At 37.6% G+C, this 19815-nt stretch overlaps 1 protein-coding gene across 12 annotated transcripts in view; it reads right to left on the reverse strand.

The window, feature by feature from the left end:
- Positions 1-221: 221 nt before the first annotated feature.
- Positions 222-19815, reverse strand: part of osa (trithorax group protein osa) — a 742554-nt gene continuing 722960 nt past the window's right edge. For all 12 annotated transcript variants that reach the window (XM_069839840.1, XM_069839842.1, XM_069839841.1 and 9 more), the window contains 3 exons: positions 13076-13257; positions 12695-12826; positions 222-4058 (listed from right to left, as the gene is read on the reverse strand). In XM_069839840.1, the coding sequence (XP_069695941.1) occupies positions 1557-4058; positions 12695-12826; positions 13076-13257 (2816 nt within the window). In that variant the 3' untranslated portion in view covers positions 222-1556. The remainder of the gene's footprint in view (positions 4059-12694; positions 12827-13075; positions 13258-19815) is intronic.

Here is a 19815-nt window from a genome sequence, read left to right on the forward strand (position 1 = left end):
TCACTAATAAGGGTGGTTTTCGATTTCCTTCATTAGTGATGAAATGAAACTTCAAATCCTGCTCCACTGCACTTGTTTGTGTTTGTCCATCTTCTCTCTAATGAAGTAAAAGTTTCAAAGGATAAATATTTTAGGAAAGGAGGGTAGGAATTGCTCAAGACAAGAAGCAAACAGCATTCACCACACCCTACAATGTATTACTTAACATTAAATATCACATATTATTTAGTACTTCTTATGTACATTTATTTCTGATTTTTCAGTATTCAGACATATATAAAGCATTTGCACAAGTAAATACCAAATATGAAATGAGGACCAAGGGCAACCTAGGGGGGGATGTTGTTTGAACAGGGAGTAAGGGATACTTAGCTTGGGAGGGTGGCACCAGATAGGACTGACAACTCCAGTGAAGAAAATTAGCAGGTAGGAAGGGCTATACACTTGTTTCTTGAGAGAAACTAACAGTGTTGTCACTCCATAATCCACCCACCCATCATACCTGTCGCACTGCACCTCGTTCACACATGTCCGCACTCTTTGCATGAAAACTAATTCATGGTCGAGTTAAGAATCAAAATAATAAATACAGTGATCATTCAAATCGGTATTACAAGTAACACAGAAGTTTATTTTTTTTATCCTTTTACTTTTTTGACGTGGTGGCATCTCGCTGCACTTTACAAAATGGTACAATTCAATAACTATATTTGTGTTCTTATACTATGGAGAATCTAATCCTTTTATATTTGTGTATTTTTAATATTTCACGGAGGCCTCATGATTAAAAACCATTTGCTTGTCTGTCCTACCACAACTCGCTGCTCAATTCAGCACGGACCCCACCCCGAGATCTGTACCCAGCCTCCCAGCAGTCCAGAGAATCAGGACTGCATCTTTGCTCATATCCAGACCTGTTACACTGATCTCCCACAAGGTAAAAATAAATCTCCTGTCCTTCTACGAAGCTAACTACTACGTAAAAGTTTCAGCACATCAGCTGGAAGTGGCACCTTCAGTCTCATTGTAGGTTTTGTCTCGACACCCTGCACTTCACTTATCCAGCCCAGTAGTGTTTGTACATGGTTAAGGTAGCAGCAAATACTATGTACTGTAGGTCACTCACACACTCATCTACCCTCACAATTACACAAGAGAACATAACTCTGCATGAAATCATTCACAAGGCAAGGCAGTAAGTTATCTTACTTGCACTAAGACTGAAAAACTGGAGACTCAGCTCTTGGAAAGATCACAAATTCACATGTGATAATTCTTTATACAGATTGCAAAAATCATAACGATTCAAGATGCTACCGAAGAGTTCTCATTCCCCCCTATCTACAAAATACCAATACCTGCTTAGCGATTGCAGGTAATTCATTCTTTGTATCCTCATTGAGATTTGTCAACCTTACTACTACGCTCATCAACAGTATCTCACAAGTTCTCAGCTGCGAACTAACACATCTGCTCCAATATCGTGGAACCATAGGTAATTAATTGTAAACACTTCTAACTTAACTTGGGGCACTGCTGCAACACAGATCTGTTCACTACGAGGAGATCGTGGAGTGCACAGGACTGAAGTGCACATGCTCTGGGTGTGGCCTCGAACACTGGAAGAGCACGCGAGAGATAATAGAGGCAACCTGCTGGTCCAGGATCTGACTCATCACCAGGGCCAACAGTCGTTGCTCCTGCTGCAGGAAGAGGGGGCGGTTGTCAGGGTGTCGTGCCAAGTGCAGCAAGGTGCCAGCTGCTCTGCGGAGCATGTCTAAGCTGGTGCCCATCGAGTCAGGATTTTCCCGCAGGGCTGAGATGCCATGCTGGTTGGCCACACCCAGTGCACTGGCCTCTGCCTGCTCAATGAAGGCCACCAGCAGGGAGACGCAAGGACTTTGTAGTGCCACAGTGCGGGCCATCCCGCTGTCAGCTGCGGCCAGATAGTGTAGAAGATTCACAGCGAACTCGCGCAACACCTGCTCCTCACTCCGGCACAACAGCTTGGTTAATACCGCACACAACCGCTCCAACCGTGAGTATGGGGGTGTGGCAATTACGAGGTCCACATTGTTGTCAGTCACACACAGCTTGCACAGTGCCTCCAATGCCAGTCGCTGAGGGGAGAGGGGCGAAGACGGGCCAACTGTAGGGAATGGATCCTGGCCATGTGCTGCAGGGCACACTGCCCAATGGAGCAGTCCATCCAACACAGGTCGCGAGATCTCCTCCGGGTACTGGCCCAGATCCATGTGCCCCGCAATGTTGGCAGCAGTGACGAGCACGTTCTCCCGTATGTGGTGCAGAAAGTCCCACCACCATTCTGCTTCACCCTGCAGGCTGCTGCACGAGTCTGTGAAGTCGGCATCTTCCTCGCGGTCGTAGTTGCGCTGTTTCTGCGTGCGAGCTGGATGCTCGTGATGTAGTAGCAGAAGTTTGCCCAGGAGTCCCAGAAATGTGGCGTTCTTGGCGAACTCCACCTCGTTGCCTGGAACAAATGTCAGGTTACGCAAGATATTGGAGAGGCAGATGCAGCGCCGTGCTAAGGCGTCCTGGGTTTCAGTCACAAGGTACAAGCTGGCCTCATCACGGGTGTAGCACTCATCCTCGTAGTCAGACATACGGCGCCTTTTCAGAGTGCCAGCAGGGTCGTGAATCCTCAGTCCCAGGTGGTTGTCATACCTGCTATCCTGGTCATCCTGATCTTTGTTCTCCATCCTGATGGTCACTTTTTCCTCAGCAGGGGACTGTGCTTTACTATTATCATCGGGCTCCTTCCTGATCTTTCCAGTCTCACTGCCACTACTACTGTTACTGTTGCTACTATTTTCTAATGACAGACTGTTGCTATTTGTTTCCATGGTTTCTTCAGGTGTGGTTTCCAATGTAATCTTATCCTTTTTATCTTTGTCATCTAATACTTTACCAGTCTCGCCATCATTATTGTTAGCCTTCTCTTCATTGCTGTCTTCTTTCTTCACCACTTCATTTTTCTCCACCTTCTCTCTGATCTCTCTGGTCAGCACATCATTCACTTCCATCGGTTCCTTTTGTATTCGAGAAAGCACACCGATTAATGTCTTAGTCCGTTTCTTCTTGTCACAGTTTTTCCTCTCACCTGCTGCAACTACCACACACTCTTTGTTAACACTGTCCTCTTTGCTTATCACATTGGGTTTTTCACTACTGGTGTCAGAAGTCTCTCGATCCTCCTCTATTTTAACACTTTTGACGACTGCTGGCTCTTCTTTTTCTGGTGCTTGGGGACTGGCGGTAGGGACTTCCTCCTCGACCTGCTCTTTCTCTGGAGCCTCTTGTTCTGGTTCCGTCGCTTTCTTGTCTTGTAGCAGCCTCACGAAGGGTACATTGCCAAACTCACCCTGGAAACAGGTCACAATGTACTTGGTGGAGCTGCTGTCCGTCATTGCCACCTGCCACTGATCCTGCTCCACCTCTGCAGTAACGTTCTCCTCTACCACATCACCATCCACATCCCAGATCTTTCGACTATCCAACACAAATATATCACTGTCCTTGTTAACCACCTTCACAGGGTCACCCTTCCGTGATAACAAAGTGTAATTAGGGGTGGCTTCAAGCAGAGTCATACGATCATTAGAGTCTATTGGTTCCTTCACTGAACCCAGATCCACGTCACTGCGATCTGGTTTTGGGACCTGGTACCATTTTCGATCAGCGTCAGTGGTGGAGGGTGCATCAAACATGTCAGCGAGACTGCGCCTGAAGTGCTCGAGCAGCACATCAAGCAGGCCAGGCATGTGTGCCAGACCAAAGTAAGCTACCGTTGTGTCGTCAAACAGCAGAATGTTGAGCACGTCCAGTGCCCAGCAACTCTCTGCCAGCAAGCCTGACCGCAGGCTCATCATCAGCCTCCAAGCCTCGACAGGAGCAACATCCGCTCGTGACATCCGTTTGCGCTTGTATAATACAGGCACTGTTGCTTCCACGCTGTCTGGTGGGAATACGAGTTCACGTTTTGGAGGTGCCTGTGGGGGATATGCTGCCGCATTACCTGCCACATTTGGAGATTGGCCCTGGAAAGAAGACATATTTCATAAGACAATCAGCAAACCAATAATACACTCAGAATAATTTTTCATACACGACTCTAGCAAGTATTAAAATTCTTGTGGTGTTGTTGCATTGATATCTTGGGAAACACATGTTGTCCCCAGAGGAATTTGAGGAAATAAAACCCAGCAGAATTGCAAGTTGGTCATATACTGCAGTATACGGGGTTTACTTCCAGTTTATGGGGTGCACAATGGGCCATTCGTGACTAAGGGCTTCAATAGCAGTCTACTCCATTATATAAGGACACTAAGAAGAAGAAGAAGAAGAAGAAGAAAAAGAAGAAAGTGGTGTGTCAGTGTCTGATTGCTGCTGTGCAAACTCTGTTAAGTATGAGTATGTAATACTTGTTGGTTAACATCTCCAAATATGGTCAACAAAAACTTTCTTGCAATATGAAGATTTGATAGTTAACAGTAATTCCACTTCTGAGGTAGGCACATCTGTGAAGTGAAATTAACTGGATGTCTACCGAAAATGTGAAGCAAAAATTATAAGCACAATGAAAAGCTTTAATCACATTTTAATCATCTTACGAACTGTTATTAGACTTGTTTCTTAAGTTCTCTGATCTTCATTTCAATGAATGGGCAGCCAATTTCTCTCTCAGCCTTCTACTGTATTAGACTCACATTATTATGTAATCACTCACTACCAAGCACCACAGCTCAGGTAGTGGCACCAAGATTAAATATATGAAGCAAAACAATATGCGTAATTTCATTACTAGAGACACTCTGAATTAATTACTTTTAAAGAATGACAATTAGCAGAGTTGAATTATGACGTGAGCAAGAAAAAATTGGTTAATTCTGAATAGATCTCTCTCATTTAGGGACAGGTCCCATATTTACTGGTAATTATTTTTCAAAGGAAGTAATGCTATGAATGTTATGCCCTCAACTAGCATTAACCAATGAACCTTGCATTTCCAACTGTTAGCATCTAGGACAATAACATTATACTACATAAATATATAATACTACATAAAAACGAGTATCACGAAGATAACACAAACTTTTCAATGTAAATTTTACGCGTTTTAAACAATGTAATTTTTTATCATGTTGCAAATGATATTACTGTTTATAGTTTGTTTGAATTACGTACATGGGTCATTCAGTAATTAGTGGCAACATTTGAAATAACAATAAAGAAAACATTTTCAGAATAGTCAAGTGCTCAGAAGTAATCTCCTCCAACATGAACCTGTCTCCACACCTTAGGGAGATGACGGATGCCATCCACAGCATCTTGTTGTACTAATATTCGAACAGACTGCTCTACTGCTGCTAGAATTGACTTTCTGGTTCTAAAGCAAACTCCTCTAAGTGGTAATTTCATTTTCTTGAAAAGGTCAAAATCACATGTGCTCATATTTGGGGAGTATGGAGGATGCTCCAGAATTTCCCAGTTCCATCTGTGAAGTAAATTAATCACAGGGGCAGCTATGTGAGAGTGAGCACCAACATGTAGCACAATAGGATGAGAATTCAGGAGATTTGAACATTTACAGCGCACAGCTGATCGTAAATGGTGTTCCAGAAAGTAACTGTAATATGCACCATTCACATGATTTCCCGCAGGAACTGAATGAGTGACAAGGACACTGTCAAAATCATAAGCAACAATGAACATGACTTTAAGTGGATCCTGTTCTTGCCCATACTTTTTTGGCCGTGGGGAACCATTATGCCGCCACTCATTTGACTGTTTCTTCAATTTTGGTTGGTAGCATCGAACCCAGGTTTCACCTAATATAATAAGTTGAAGGAAACACTCGTCTTCATGTCCATAGGATTCTAAGTGCAATCTCGCTGCCATATGTTTTCTTCTTTAACCCTTAAGCACTCGCCTGGTAGAAAGTTACATAAACACTCGCGTCGGGTCAATTTGACCCATTGGCATAAACTAAGATCTGGACGTGGATTCATGGCAAAATTATGGGGTAAATAAAATGTTTAAACTGAAGTAAATGAAATATTTTATTCTGAACTGTACATTATTTATATTGAACATAATCAAATACAATGAAATTTGTGAATCTCAACTTTAAAAAAGTGAAAACTATCTAAATACAATGAAATTTGTGAATCTCAACTTTAAAAAAGTGAAAACTATCTAAATACAATGAAATTTGTAAATCTCAACTAAAGAAAAGTGAAAACATGACTTTAAAATCTTATAACCATACTGTTTCTTTACGAGGTGTGATTGAAAAATTTTAAGGTTAGGTTCATAATAATGGTACCTAAAGACTACTACAGTCCTCTTGTGGAGGAATATACAAACTCCTACTATTATCCTAGATTTGGAAACATTCTTGAAAAATGTTGATTGGGTTTGTAATAAAAGATCACTGTACCTAAAGGCTACTGCAGTCAATGCCCTTCAAAGGGGTTCATTCTGAATTGTTACATCGATTCCTAAGATGTCACCGCAAACCAATAAGCACTGCTGGCTTCAGTCTTAAAACTTTTCAATCAGACATTGTAAAACAAAACAGAGCTTCATTTCTTGGCTTATTCTCCACATATTGTGCAAACAACTTTGCAGTGAATTTTGCATATTTGTCCCAAACAAGCAGCACACTGTGTTGAATGCTTATTATCATTTTTGCTAGGGCAGATATGATATCTCTTCCTTTTCTGAGATATTGGTCCACTTCTTGTTTCTTCATTTTGTTGTTCTTTCGGTGGCACTTCAACGCCTCTCTCCGTTAGGAATATTTTTATTCTTGCCCTGAGACTGCGTGATACAGTACATGAGGATTACTCATTCTCCTGACAACGTTTTCCATAAGAAGTTCTTTAGCCAGATTCTTCAGAAATATTCTTCTTCGTATCTTCTCTCTGGTATTCATCTTATAATAAACAACATATGAGTTGAGTGCTGAAACATTTATGAAATGGAAGAACACTGCCAGTGGTCACCTTCTTGTTCTACGTCCAATACTATAGTTGCTACACAATTGGTCGCATGAATCAACTTCACCCTTGGTACAGTTATAAAACGTCACAATTTCTGGCTTTTTGGAGGAACCTGTGTCCTCATCTATGACATCGTCAAGCTCAGAAAGTTCCCCCACAGATTCACCATTGTCATTATCATTAGTGCATTACCTGAGAATCGTATTCAACTCCCTTACAATTTCTTCGTCTGTTACTAGTAATTTCCTCGACTTCGACTTCTCTGCAATTTCTTCGTCTGTTAGTACTTTCTTTGACATTCTTTGAAAATAATAATAAAAAGAGCTGCATATACAGCTGAAATGAATGCGGAAAATGTGAAGAATATAATATAAAGCTTACATCAAATAATACTTACGCATAAATAAAGAAATCTCCTCAGTTATTCACAAAATCTTCCTGTCTTTTAGAAGAACGCACACTCGCGTCGGGTCAAATCACATATAAGCAGCTGTTGGGGCTAAATGATAATCTCAACAATGACTACAGCCAGACCATTTCAAAAATTTCAACAATAGAAGAAATTACACACCACCGACACTCTTCATATACCTTCCAGCAAAGAAAACAGAGGAAAGAAAAAACACTCGGGTCATATAGACCCGACGCGAGTACTTAAGGGTTAAGATTGTGTGGAACCCACCGAACACAGATTTTCCTCATCTTTAACTTCCTTAACTTAGGTATGTGAAGAATCGTACCAGGAGCAATTCCAACTTCCCTTGCTAGTTCAATACAAGTCCAACGGTGTTCTTCCAGCGTTCACATGCACATCATCACTTGCTGATTGCAATCTGCCAGCTCCACGTTTTTGATGAACATCTTCTCTTCCGTTGCAAAATGCATGTGCCCATCTAGCCACAGTACGATATGGTAAAGTCTCTCTACCATAAGCTTCCAGTAATGCTGTATGGCATTGTCGAGCATTCTTGCCTCTTGCAATCTGAATTTTAATGGAGCATCTTTGTTCGTATTTGTTGAACATTTTAGAGCACTACAGATAACAGTCTACAAATTAAATTCACTACAAATATCTTATAAATGAGATTACTGTCTCCAAACTCACAGATAACACACATCAGATGCTCTTCTTTCTCATTGTTATCAGCTTGCACCATTTACCGCTGATAGCGCCACATACGAACATTGTTACCAATAATTATTGAATAACTCATGTACTATTTAAAAAACATACATGAACGGTATCATTTACTGTGTACTGAAATAAGAAGGTACACTTCCGTTTTCTGGATTACACACAAAAAGATATTCTTTATAATCCCAAAAAGTTAAGATATTTGATCTCCTACATTGCACAGTTCTAGATTACAAAATATATTTAATTTTGCACAAATTCACCTGATTCACCACTTTATATACTGTTTTTTTGTTTTCCGAAGCATGACAGCCCATGAAGGACCTTGGTCGACCAGCTGGCTGCTGGCCTCATGTCCACATGCCGAAGCAGAGGTGGACTATCATCCAAATAGAATGGAGTGGTTAGCATGATGATCCCCCCAGCCGTTATAACTGGCTTTCGTAACTGAATTTTGCTATCTATCGTAGCTCCCCAAGTGCATCACAATGCTGGTTGGGTACTGGTCCCTTACACTGGCTGAAATTTAATGAGAAAATTTTTCTTCCACGAGGACTCGAACCAGCGTGCATTTCGTAATGCGAGTCCTAGACAGGATGCCTTAGACCAGAATGCCACGGTGCGGGACCTTCATATACCGTATTCATTTCTAATATTACTTTGCTTTTCACAAAAATCAATAAATTGACAGAAATATGAAAAAGTTAATTCCCTGAGATTCCATGTTACTCCCTGACATACAAGGCAGACTTTACAAATGATTATGAAATACAGGTTAATATGGTACTTCATTAAAAATTATACATTTGAGACTAAAATTGTGTCTTTCCAATCTCTTAGATCCCAAGTTTCTTACTGTCTCTCTTTATCGTTTTGAAAAGTAATTCATATAGATATATTTGAGTTCTGAAAGGTTTTAAAGAAATTCTGAATTGCAGGTACAATTTTGCAAATAATGATTAATTTTCCAGAGAAAATTTAAGTCTTCTTTCATCTTAGTAATGTCAATATTTAAGATCAATTCATATAGACATTTTTAAGTCCTACACTTTTTGTCTGTCATTTACAATTGGCGGAACAATTATTTATAAATAATAAATAATTATTAACTTCAAAGCAGTGGGATTTGAAACACAATGCTTGTTTGTACTACTTAATTTTTCATTTTACCGAATGTAAGAAGCAAAATTTGAGCAAATCGTCATTTTACTTCAATTCTAGAGGTGTAATTTTTTTATATAACGATATATGCGAAATGTGTTAAAAACTTAATTTTATGCATGGAAAATGCAAATCCCTTAATGAAAGTCCAAAATTAAGTGAAATATATCTGCAAATTTTCGCGAAATTGATAGAAATCCACGAAATTACTTCATAATCATGATATTTAAAAAAAAAGAAAATGTTTTATGCACAATTCGCATGAAAAATGACTCCTTCCAAATAAAACGTGAAAATTTTCATTCTAAAATATACACCAACATTTCTACATATTTGATCATTCAACATTACATGTATGTGTGTGACATCTGGCTACCATGTACACATAGTTTCAGGGACTATTTCCAGGGAGCAAGTATGCAACGGCTATTTCTCTTTCCCGCCTTCCTGAGATCAAGAAGGCAGCACCAGCACTTGCACACAGTCGAATGAAATTGAATTATGAATTTATTTAATGATGCATACAATTGAAGGGATGAAAATATGTTGTTGTTTTCTAATGCCAGGCGTTTGACAATAAAGTCATTTGACCTCTTGCACTCCAATATTTTTCAAAGATATTATCATGACTAGCCACTGATGCACAGATTTTGAGGTGTTCCGAATCCATTTCTTGGTTTGAGTTGCACAATGGACAGTTAGGGGACTGATATATTCCTATTCTATGCAGGTGTTTGGCCAAACAATCATGGCCTGTTGCCAATCTAAATGCAGCTACAGACGATTTTCGTGGTAAATCGGGAATTAACTGTGGATTTTGATGCAGAGAGTTCCATTTTTTCCCTTGGAATTGAGTTATCAAATTTTGTTTGTTGAAGTCCAAGTATGTAGATTTAATAAATCTCTTCACAGAGTAATACGTAGATTTAGTAACAGGTCTGTAAGTAGCAGTGCTGCCCTTCTTTGCTAAAGCATCCGTATTCTCGTTTCCCAGGATCCCACAATGGGATGGTATCCATTGGAATACAATTCTTTTATTGACTGATAATAATTGAGAGAGCATTTTAGTTATTTCTGCTGTTTGAGATGAAGGTGTGTGTTTAGAGACGATTGATAGAATAGCTACTTTGGAGTCTGACAATATAACTGCATTCCTAAATTTATTGATGTGGCATGGAAGATTCCTGAGACATTCATTTATTGCAATGATTTCACCATCATAACTTGTTGTTCCATATCCAAGAGATCTATAAAGTGAGAAGAGACAGCACGTAACACATGCACCGGCACCTTGTTCTCTGGAGATCAAGGATCCGTCGGTGTATAAATGAAGCCAGTGTTGTGGAGGGTACCTAGTATTAATTGTCTCTAAAGACAATTGTTTCAGCATTTCAGTGTTTACTTCTGATTTCAGTATTTCTTCTGTTAAATTTAGATTATATTCTATATTTAATAGAGTTAAAGGGTTTGGTTTAATTTGTAAGTTTTCTTTTAAATTCGGGATATTGATTTTCTGTTTTAATTCTTGAACAATGGATATGAAACTTTTTTGAGTTTTCAATCTACAAAGGGGACTGTATGAATGCCAATTGTTACCTGGTAATCTGATAAGTTTTTCATATTGAATCAGTGCTTTTTTTTCTATTGTCATTTTGATGCTGTTAATATTAGTGAGGAATCTCATAGAATCTATTGGCGTTGTTTTGATTCCACCAGTAATGAGAGGGGTGAAAATATGAGCTAGTCCAAAGTCACACTTTTAACAAAAATGTTTTTTTTTTTTTTCTTACACATATGGGAAAGTTACTAGTAAAATATTGTAAAAATTACTCAACAAATAACGTAAATATAACCCGAAGAAATTATGATACTGCACCTAATAGCATTTGACTCTAAATCTGTAACATGCTCTCCTGTAAAATTTTGTCTGTGTGGTTTAGGACTATATCATTCTCGTCCCTTCAATTCTCTGTTAGTTTCAAATGGATAATTTCAATAATAGTTTTAAAAAATTGTTATTTCATTATTTTTTAACTTTCTTTAGGGTGCGAAATATGCGCGAAATTGCCCTTTTTTTTTTAAAGAAATATTCACCGAAATTAAACCATTTTAATTACCGAACTCGGGGTAAAATAACTGCCATAAAATTACACTTCCCAATATGATATATGATAAAATCTGGTAGGTATCTCATATTATTTTATACATAATAAAATAAAAAAAAAATAAAATAAAACATTAAAATAAAGCCAAATCATGCATCTGATAACGAAGAAAAGATAATCGAAACATCACAAGTGCAGTACAGTGTATTCTAAAGTCAGAAATATTTAAAACTGGTTGGTTGGTTGCTTATGCTTGGAGTATTGGAGTTATTCCATTTGCCTTCTTGCTTCCCAGTATCATAATACAGATCTGTAGCTGTTAAACTTTTACAGTTCTTGAGGTGTGTCATATCCATTAGAGTACTACATTGTCTTCTTATACAATAAACAATTAGGAGTAGGAAAAATATTTATTTTATATACATGGGCAGCCAAACAATCATGTCCCGTATATAATCGAAAAAGTGCGACAGCTTTCATTCATGGACATTCATGAATTAAATTGTTATTGTTTAATAAAATAGTCCATTGCTTATTTGCAATCACATGAATTAATTTTTCATGTATTTCTTGTTGTATTTTCTTAATGATCAGTTTTAAGGACTGAAACGATAAACATAAATTAGTAATTTGTTGGATCATTGTGTCCTTTTTTTTGTTAAGGAATCTGCTGTCTCATTATCGAAAATTCCAAAATGTGAAGCAGGGGCGTATGCAAGAGGGAGGTGGAGGGAGTTACCGGGTTTGAAACCACCTCCTACCTTGAACTTAAAAAAAAAATTACATATATTGTTTCCACGTGTTTTCCTGTTAAGTAAAGTAAAGTATCTTACTTAACATATAGAAATAACTGTTGACTAAATATATAAATGATTATTGTATAAGTGTAATAATGATACAAGCATTTTTTATTATACAAAATTAAACAAAAGTTAAAATTTATTAAAAATTGGATGGCTGTGAAAAAAATTATTTTCAAAGATATCATAAGGATATTCATGAATATGTTCTATTAGAACATAGTGCAATATTAATAAATATACTGTAACATAATAATACACAAAATTTGAAATACAGATAATGTACTGTAAATTGTAAACAATTTTAATAATGACCCTTCCCCCTTGACAAAATTCTGTGTATGGCACTGATGAAAGAATTCATTGGAAAACTATTGTTTATATTGTTGTGTGAAGAGATTGTTTTTTTTTTTTATCTCTGGTTCATTTTCTAAGCCAAATGCTAAATGTTCCTCATTCTTTCTTTACCTTTGACCCTGGTGGAGCTGGTATTGGAAATGGTTTTCCTTCAGGCCTGAACTGCGCTCGCGGACCCACTGGTCGCAAAGGTGGACTCTGCCCCACTCCTGAAGATGGCATGTTTGCAACCCACTGCTGGGGCTAAAGAAAGACACAAAAATCATACATATTTAATTCTTTAAAGAATGGTCATATCACTACTCTACTCTAAATGAAAACTGTGAAAAATTGATTTGGCACCCCAGTGCATCTTCTGCTGATAACACTGCAATTACATCCTACGTTATTCAATGCCTGTTTATGCAATTATATTATCCAATGCGTGAATATACAATATCGTATTAATTGTTTTGTATTTAATTGACTGTGTTCTCAGAAATGTTAACCTACCTGTTGCGGGGGCTGATATGGGGGTTGTGCCCCAGAAGGATAGCGTTGGTCCCATTGGTTGTTGGCCTGTTGACTGTTTGGAGGCCCTGTTGGCCGAGGAGGCTGGTTCCATGGCTGGGACCCTGTGGGAACAGGGCTCTGAGAAGGAAAAGGTCCACGAAACGAAGTGCTATTTGACCATCCTGCAAACACATTCATCAATTTTCCATTATAATTCTGCCATCTTCTAAAAATAATACATTAGCTATATTTACTCTAGAGCAACAATACACCTTTCTACCACAAAACTTTATATTAAAGGCGTTAAAAAGAAACTCTAGGTTTTATAGTCGAATATTCTCTAATATTGTGAGTAACAATACTGTCCTTTAATAATTTTAATGCTTCAGTACTGCGCCCCTAGTAGTCTAAGGATAAAGCACAAGAATTGTGGATTCAAACCCGGCTGGGGTTAATGAATTTTTCAGGATGCAAAAATCCAGACCACAAGTCCTCCAGAAGGGACTCTAAGCCATGATCCCCTTGGGTGGTTCTTAGTTTACACATAAAAAAATTATTTCTCCAATTTTTACACTGGCACCCCATGCATCTGTTCCATTGTACTTGGAAATAATCTGTACCAAGTCTGGTGAAGATTGATAAATATTAACCCCTACTGCAAGCCATCTAAAGTTGCGATTTTTTCAGTTAAGGCGGAGCATTTAGAATAGAAAATGTGGTAACTCGGCAAGGGTCTAATGCGACTTTCAAACCCCCTAGTGTCGCCACGGCAACTGAGTGAAACATTGGCGTGGTGATCGTTCTAAGACTCCAGTTTTCCTCTTAATACTGTGGACAGAACAGGTAGAACTCGTTCTGCTATGGAATTAAAGATATTTATTGTGGTGTTCAGGTGATTTTTATTGTGCTGTTTATGTGAGCGAATAGTAATAAGCCTAATTGTTTTGTTCTTGATGTAAACCCGATTATATAATCTGTAAGGAAGAGACGTTTCTTTTATCCACCCAAAGACTAGACTATTTTTCATAAGTGGTGTAGAGCAATTCCACGAAGACAGAAAACTGTATGCTCGTTCTTATATCTGTGATATCCATTTTTCTGCGGTTTTGATTGTAAGAGCCGATAAATTTATTATTGATGGTAAAGAGGTAGGACTTCCACGCAAGAACTGGCGACCAAGACCGTATGCCATAACACATTTTCCCAAACTTGCCTCGATATCTTTAAAAAAGAAAAGAAGAGAAAATATCCAACAAGAGGACATCAATCCTTTTTCATAACAATGTACCCTTACCAAATACCATCTGGCTATGACCAATTCCATTGACGCTAAATAACTAAGCAGTTGATACAGCATCGTTAAATATCCGAGTAAAAAATAATTGGATGTGACACCTGAAAATCAGAAGAACACCTTAGCTAATCTTACGCTTGTGTGCATTTATGTGCCATTACTGCACACCAAAATGCCCAAAATTATGTCTAGTTACATTTATTGTTTTATTCCTTTCAGTGAATGAACCCCAGACCAGCATTTCAGCTGTTTAGTGTGAGTTTTTCAAAATCTATACATTTTTAGAGTCATAAACAGTGATGGGTTCGAGGAAAGTGAAACTACAGAAGAATTCAAAGGTGAATGAACGACCTTGCAGATACGCTGAACTCAAACTCCCTCATCTGCCCTGTAGGCTACAAAGGATCCTAGCATTACACGATTTTAGAAAGTATATTACACATAATTGACAATACAAAGAACACGTTTGCCTAAGAAAGAACCCTTGAATTATTTAGAGTGACAATTCAGAGCACTCGCGAAATATATTAATTCTTGTGGGATAGCAGATTTAAATATATTCTGACAGAAAAAATTTAACCAGGATTTTCTAAAGCGACATTTTGGAATTAGAAAATGATTATCTTGTGATGATCACTATAGACTTCTACATCTGAACATTTTTCAATCTATGTATCAGTTAAAAATGTGTTGTATTCAATGTTAATTGTGAACTAATTGAATCCAAGCACCTAGCTTCTACTTCATCAAATATACAAGTTTAATTATTCATTATTTTATTTTTAATAATAGCACTTTAGTCGTAATTAACGTAAAAGTTATTTCGGTTACAATAGTACGGTATAATTCTACTTTGCATTTAGACTAGAACTTAATCTGGTTTACAATCTTATTACATTTATTTATTACGTTTCCATATCATAAGAAGTTTCTAATCGAGCATATGAGAAAGTAATAGATCTCATGGAAAAGTCGTTAATTTAATATTCTCCAATAAGTAGCATACAACTACTTAATACAATGCTACTAAATTGTTTTAACTTTACAAAACACAAAATAACCTAGGTATTTCAAAAGATCAAAACTTACATTAGCATAGATACCGTATACTATCGAAGCTTAATTTATGAGTCTAAGTTGCACGTAATATTTCTTGTTCCCCTGAATTACGTATAAACCAGATACAACTGCAACTAAAGACTAAATAGTAGATAAAAAATATTGGTGAAAATAAAGTGTCTCCTTTACTATATTACATTCTTTCTTGTGTATAAAAAACTATAATTTCATGTCAATGCGTACTTTATAATGCCATAAAAATGTTCACTTTTGCGAAGTTGTACTTTCTTGGCGTATTTCTGGCTGAAGCCGGCACAATGTTCCATTTTTCGGTCAATTATTATATTTATTATTCAGGGTTGTGTTATATAACTCACAATTTGTTAATGTAATAATATTACATTTTTAAACAAATAAAATATTGTAACAAAGTACTCTACAATACATTCTTATCTAATGGGTTATTTTTAAAAACCTTTTGCATTCGCTTGAATAGTGATCCTGAAACTGGGGATGGAAAACAGAGCTAGCGCCACTCGGTGACGAACCACTGAACTAGAGGAAGTAACGTCACTTTCTCTTCTACCCGCTCTGGTTAAGGTATTACGAAAAGTAATAAACTGCAATATAGTTATGCATGTTGTAAATACTTCTTTCAGATACCCTTCTTCACTTTAACAGAACTTTCTGGCAGGCATTTGACTCTTCGTCATTCAACCAAATGAAGAAGCCAGTTGTGTACACCAATTTACCGACAGTGAATTGTCAGCCATTTCAGGACATTGTTGCTGTTGTGTCGGTATGCTGTCAATCCCTTCTCATCTGTGGAAAACCTTTACAATATTATTGACTTTTCCTGGTGTTCAGCATCATATGGGCCCATTAAAAACTTGAAACTTTTCAGTTGCAATTCCAAATGTACATTCAATAGTTTTCCTCCCCCAGCTCAATCTATAGTTGAAGATACTTTTCACATTATCTGAGGTTCTTGTTGACTATGATCTCATTAATTAGCTTGTTAATGGGAATGCTTCGTCTGCAACAAAATAATAAAGAAACAACCTCTTTTTTCATCGTACTTTAACGTGGAGGGTAAGGAAATGTCAAGACTATTTCTTCCAGCCTAACATGGTTCAATCATTGTGAATAAGTCACTTGAATCGTAGCATACCAAAAGTACGAGAAATTGATAGGATTTGTAAAGTGATTACAACTGCTATTACCAAATTTTCAATTTGAAAGTCTGCACTAATTCATTGTACTATTTTTTCAACATTCTATAGAATGCAATGAACTTGGCATCTATTACAGTTTCTTAGCTGCTACAAACAGTCTGCAGTTAATGTTCCTTTCTATACTTACTTACTTACAAATGGCCTTTAAGGAACCCGAAGGTTCATTGCCGTCCTCACATAAGCCCGCCAGCGGTCCCTATCCTGTGCAAGATTAATCCAGTCTCTATCATCATATCCCACCTCCCTCAAATCCATTTTAATATTATCCTCCCATCTACGCCTCGGCCTCCCTAAAGGTCTTTTTCCCTCCGGTCTCCCAACTAACACACTATATGCATTTCTGGATTCGCCCATACGTACTACACGCCCTGCCCATCTCAAACGTCTGGATTTTAAGTTCCTAATTATGTCAGGTGAAGAATACAATGCGTGCAGTTCTGTATTGTGGAACTTTCTCCATTCTCCTGTAACTTCATCCCTCTTACCCCCAAATATTTTCCTAAGAACTTATTCTCAAACACCCTTAATCTCTGTTCCTCTCTCAAAGTGAGAGTCCAAGTTTCACAGCCATACAGAACAACCGGTAATATAACTGTTTTATAAATTCTAACTTTCAGATTTTTGGACAGCAGACTGGATGATAAGAGCTTCTCAACCTAATAATAACACACATTTCCCATATTTATTCTGCGTTTAATTTCCTCCCGAGTGTCATTTATATTTGTTACTGTTGCTCCAAGATATTTGAATTTTTCCACCCCTTCGAAGGATAAATCTCCAATTTTTATATTTCCATTTCGTACAATATTCTGGTCACGAGACATAATCATATACTTTGTCTTTTCGGGATTTACTTCCAAACCGATCGCTTTACTTGCTTCAAGTAAAATTTCCGTGTTTTCCCTAATCGTTTGTGGATTTTCTCCTAACGTATTCACGTCATCTGCATAGACAAGAAGCTGATGTAACCCGTTCAATTCCAAACCCTGCCTGTTATCCTGAAGTTTCCTAATGGCATATTCTAGAGCGAAGTTAAAAAGTAAAGGTGATAGTGCATCTCCCTGCTTTAGCCCGCAGTGAATTGGAAAAGCATCAGATAGAAACTGACCTATACAGACTCTGCTGTATGTTTCACTGAGACACATTTTAATTAACCGAACTAGTTTCTTGGGAATACCAAATTCAATAAGAATATCATATAATACTTCCCTCTTAACCGAGTCATATGTCTTTTTGAAATCTATGAATAACTGATGTACTGTACCCTTATACTCCCATTTTTTCTCCATTATCTGTCGAATACAAAAAATCTGATCAATAATCGATCTATTACGCCTAAAACCGCACTGATGATTCCCAATAATTTCATCTACGTACAGAGTTAATCTTCTCAAAAGAATATTGGACAAAATTTTGTACGACGTCAACAAAAGTGATATTCCTCGAAAGTTACCACAGTTGGTTTTGTCCCCCTTTTTAAAAATAGGTACAATTATGGACTCCTTCCATTGTTCTGGTACAATTTCCTTTTCCCAAATAGCAAGTACAAGTTTATAAATTTCGCCATATAATGCACTTCCACCCTCTTGTATTAATTTTGCTGGAATTTGATCGATACTTGGAGACTTGTACTTTTTTCAGATTTTCTATCGCAATTTCGACTTCTGAAAGCGTGGGTTCGGGTATAAATGGCTCAGCAGTTTGTATTTCAATTTCGTCCCGATCATTTCTATTTGGCCTATGTACATTTAGTAGTTGCGCAAAATAGTTTTTCCATCTGTTTAGGATTGATGGAGAGTCTGCAAGCAAGTCACCATTCTCATCCTTGATCACGTTTACTCTTGGCTAATATGTTCCTTTCTATATAAGGATGAACCCAAAATCTCTTCCTTACTCTCTTTTGCACTCTATGATGTTGGTAACATAGTATGTCTTCTTCCTCTTCTAGAGTCAGTACTAAACATGGTATACACTAGGGTGGAGTGAAAATATGAAGTTTATAGAATCACAATGTAACACCAGAGAAAAGTTGTGGGGTGATATCATTAAGAACAATGCAAAATATATTTTCTCTAGATTAATATTTAGAGAAGCCCCAAGAGCATCATATTTTGAAATTTTCACAAAATTTTGAGGTTCAGATCCTTTAGTGACAGAACATTCTCCAGTAATTTAATCTGAATAGGATACCAGGAACAAATACATGTTAAAAGACTCGGCATATTTTTAGTCCTCTATTGTTTCATCTTGAAGTGTCACAAAAACCTCAATTTATAAGAAAATTGGGAATAATCACAAAACTCTTACGTATGATATAATTAATATAATAAAATTAATGAAATTCAGTCTTCTTATGTTGTAGGGTATTTAAATCAGAATATCTCTAATTAATACCAGAAATCTGTTCTACCCTGTATTCGCAATTCCAGAGGGCCTAAACCCATCACAATTACCTACCTATCATGACGTAATGAAATATTATCACATCAAAAGAATCTACTGTTGGAGAGATTTCAGAGAGAGTTGCTATCAAAACTAAGGATATCCAGGTAAAATCATAAATTTTGAAAGTCGGGCATACAAAAATATGAGGCGTGTTCTTAAAGTAAGTTCCAAAAGGGTTTAGTAAGTAAATGGGAAGATATTTACAAAACATTTTTGTTGCATTGTATTCCCCACACTTCAATTACTTCTCAACATAATCTTCACCATTATTGAGCCATTTATCGAGTCGTGGCACAAGTCTTTCTATCCCCTCATTGTAGAATTTGCCCGCCTGCAATGTGAACCACTCCTGCACTGCTGTTTTCACTTCATCGATGCCATCAAAATGTTGACCACCGAGGAACTTCTTGAGGTGCAGGAAGAGATGAAAGTCACTCTGAGCCAAATCCGGGCTGTAGGGGGGATGATCAATTTGTTCCCAGGCAAATTTCGAGATGAGATTTTGGGTGTCACGAGCTGTGTGTGGCCGAGCGTAGTCATGAAGCAACACAACTCCGTCAGTCAGCATTCCACATCTCTTGTTCTGAATTGCGCGACAGAGCTTCTTCAAGGTCTGACAATAGGTTTCTCTATTAATGGTTTCACCCCGAGGCAAGAATTCGATGAGTAGGACTCCTTTTCTGTCCCAAAAAACAGTGCACATGATC

The sequence above is a fragment of the Periplaneta americana genome, chromosome 11 (assembly GCF_040183065.1).
Source record: "Periplaneta americana isolate PAMFEO1 chromosome 11, P.americana_PAMFEO1_priV1, whole genome shotgun sequence".
In the NCBI taxonomy this organism is placed as follows: domain Eukaryota; kingdom Metazoa; phylum Arthropoda; class Insecta; order Blattodea; family Blattidae; genus Periplaneta; species Periplaneta americana.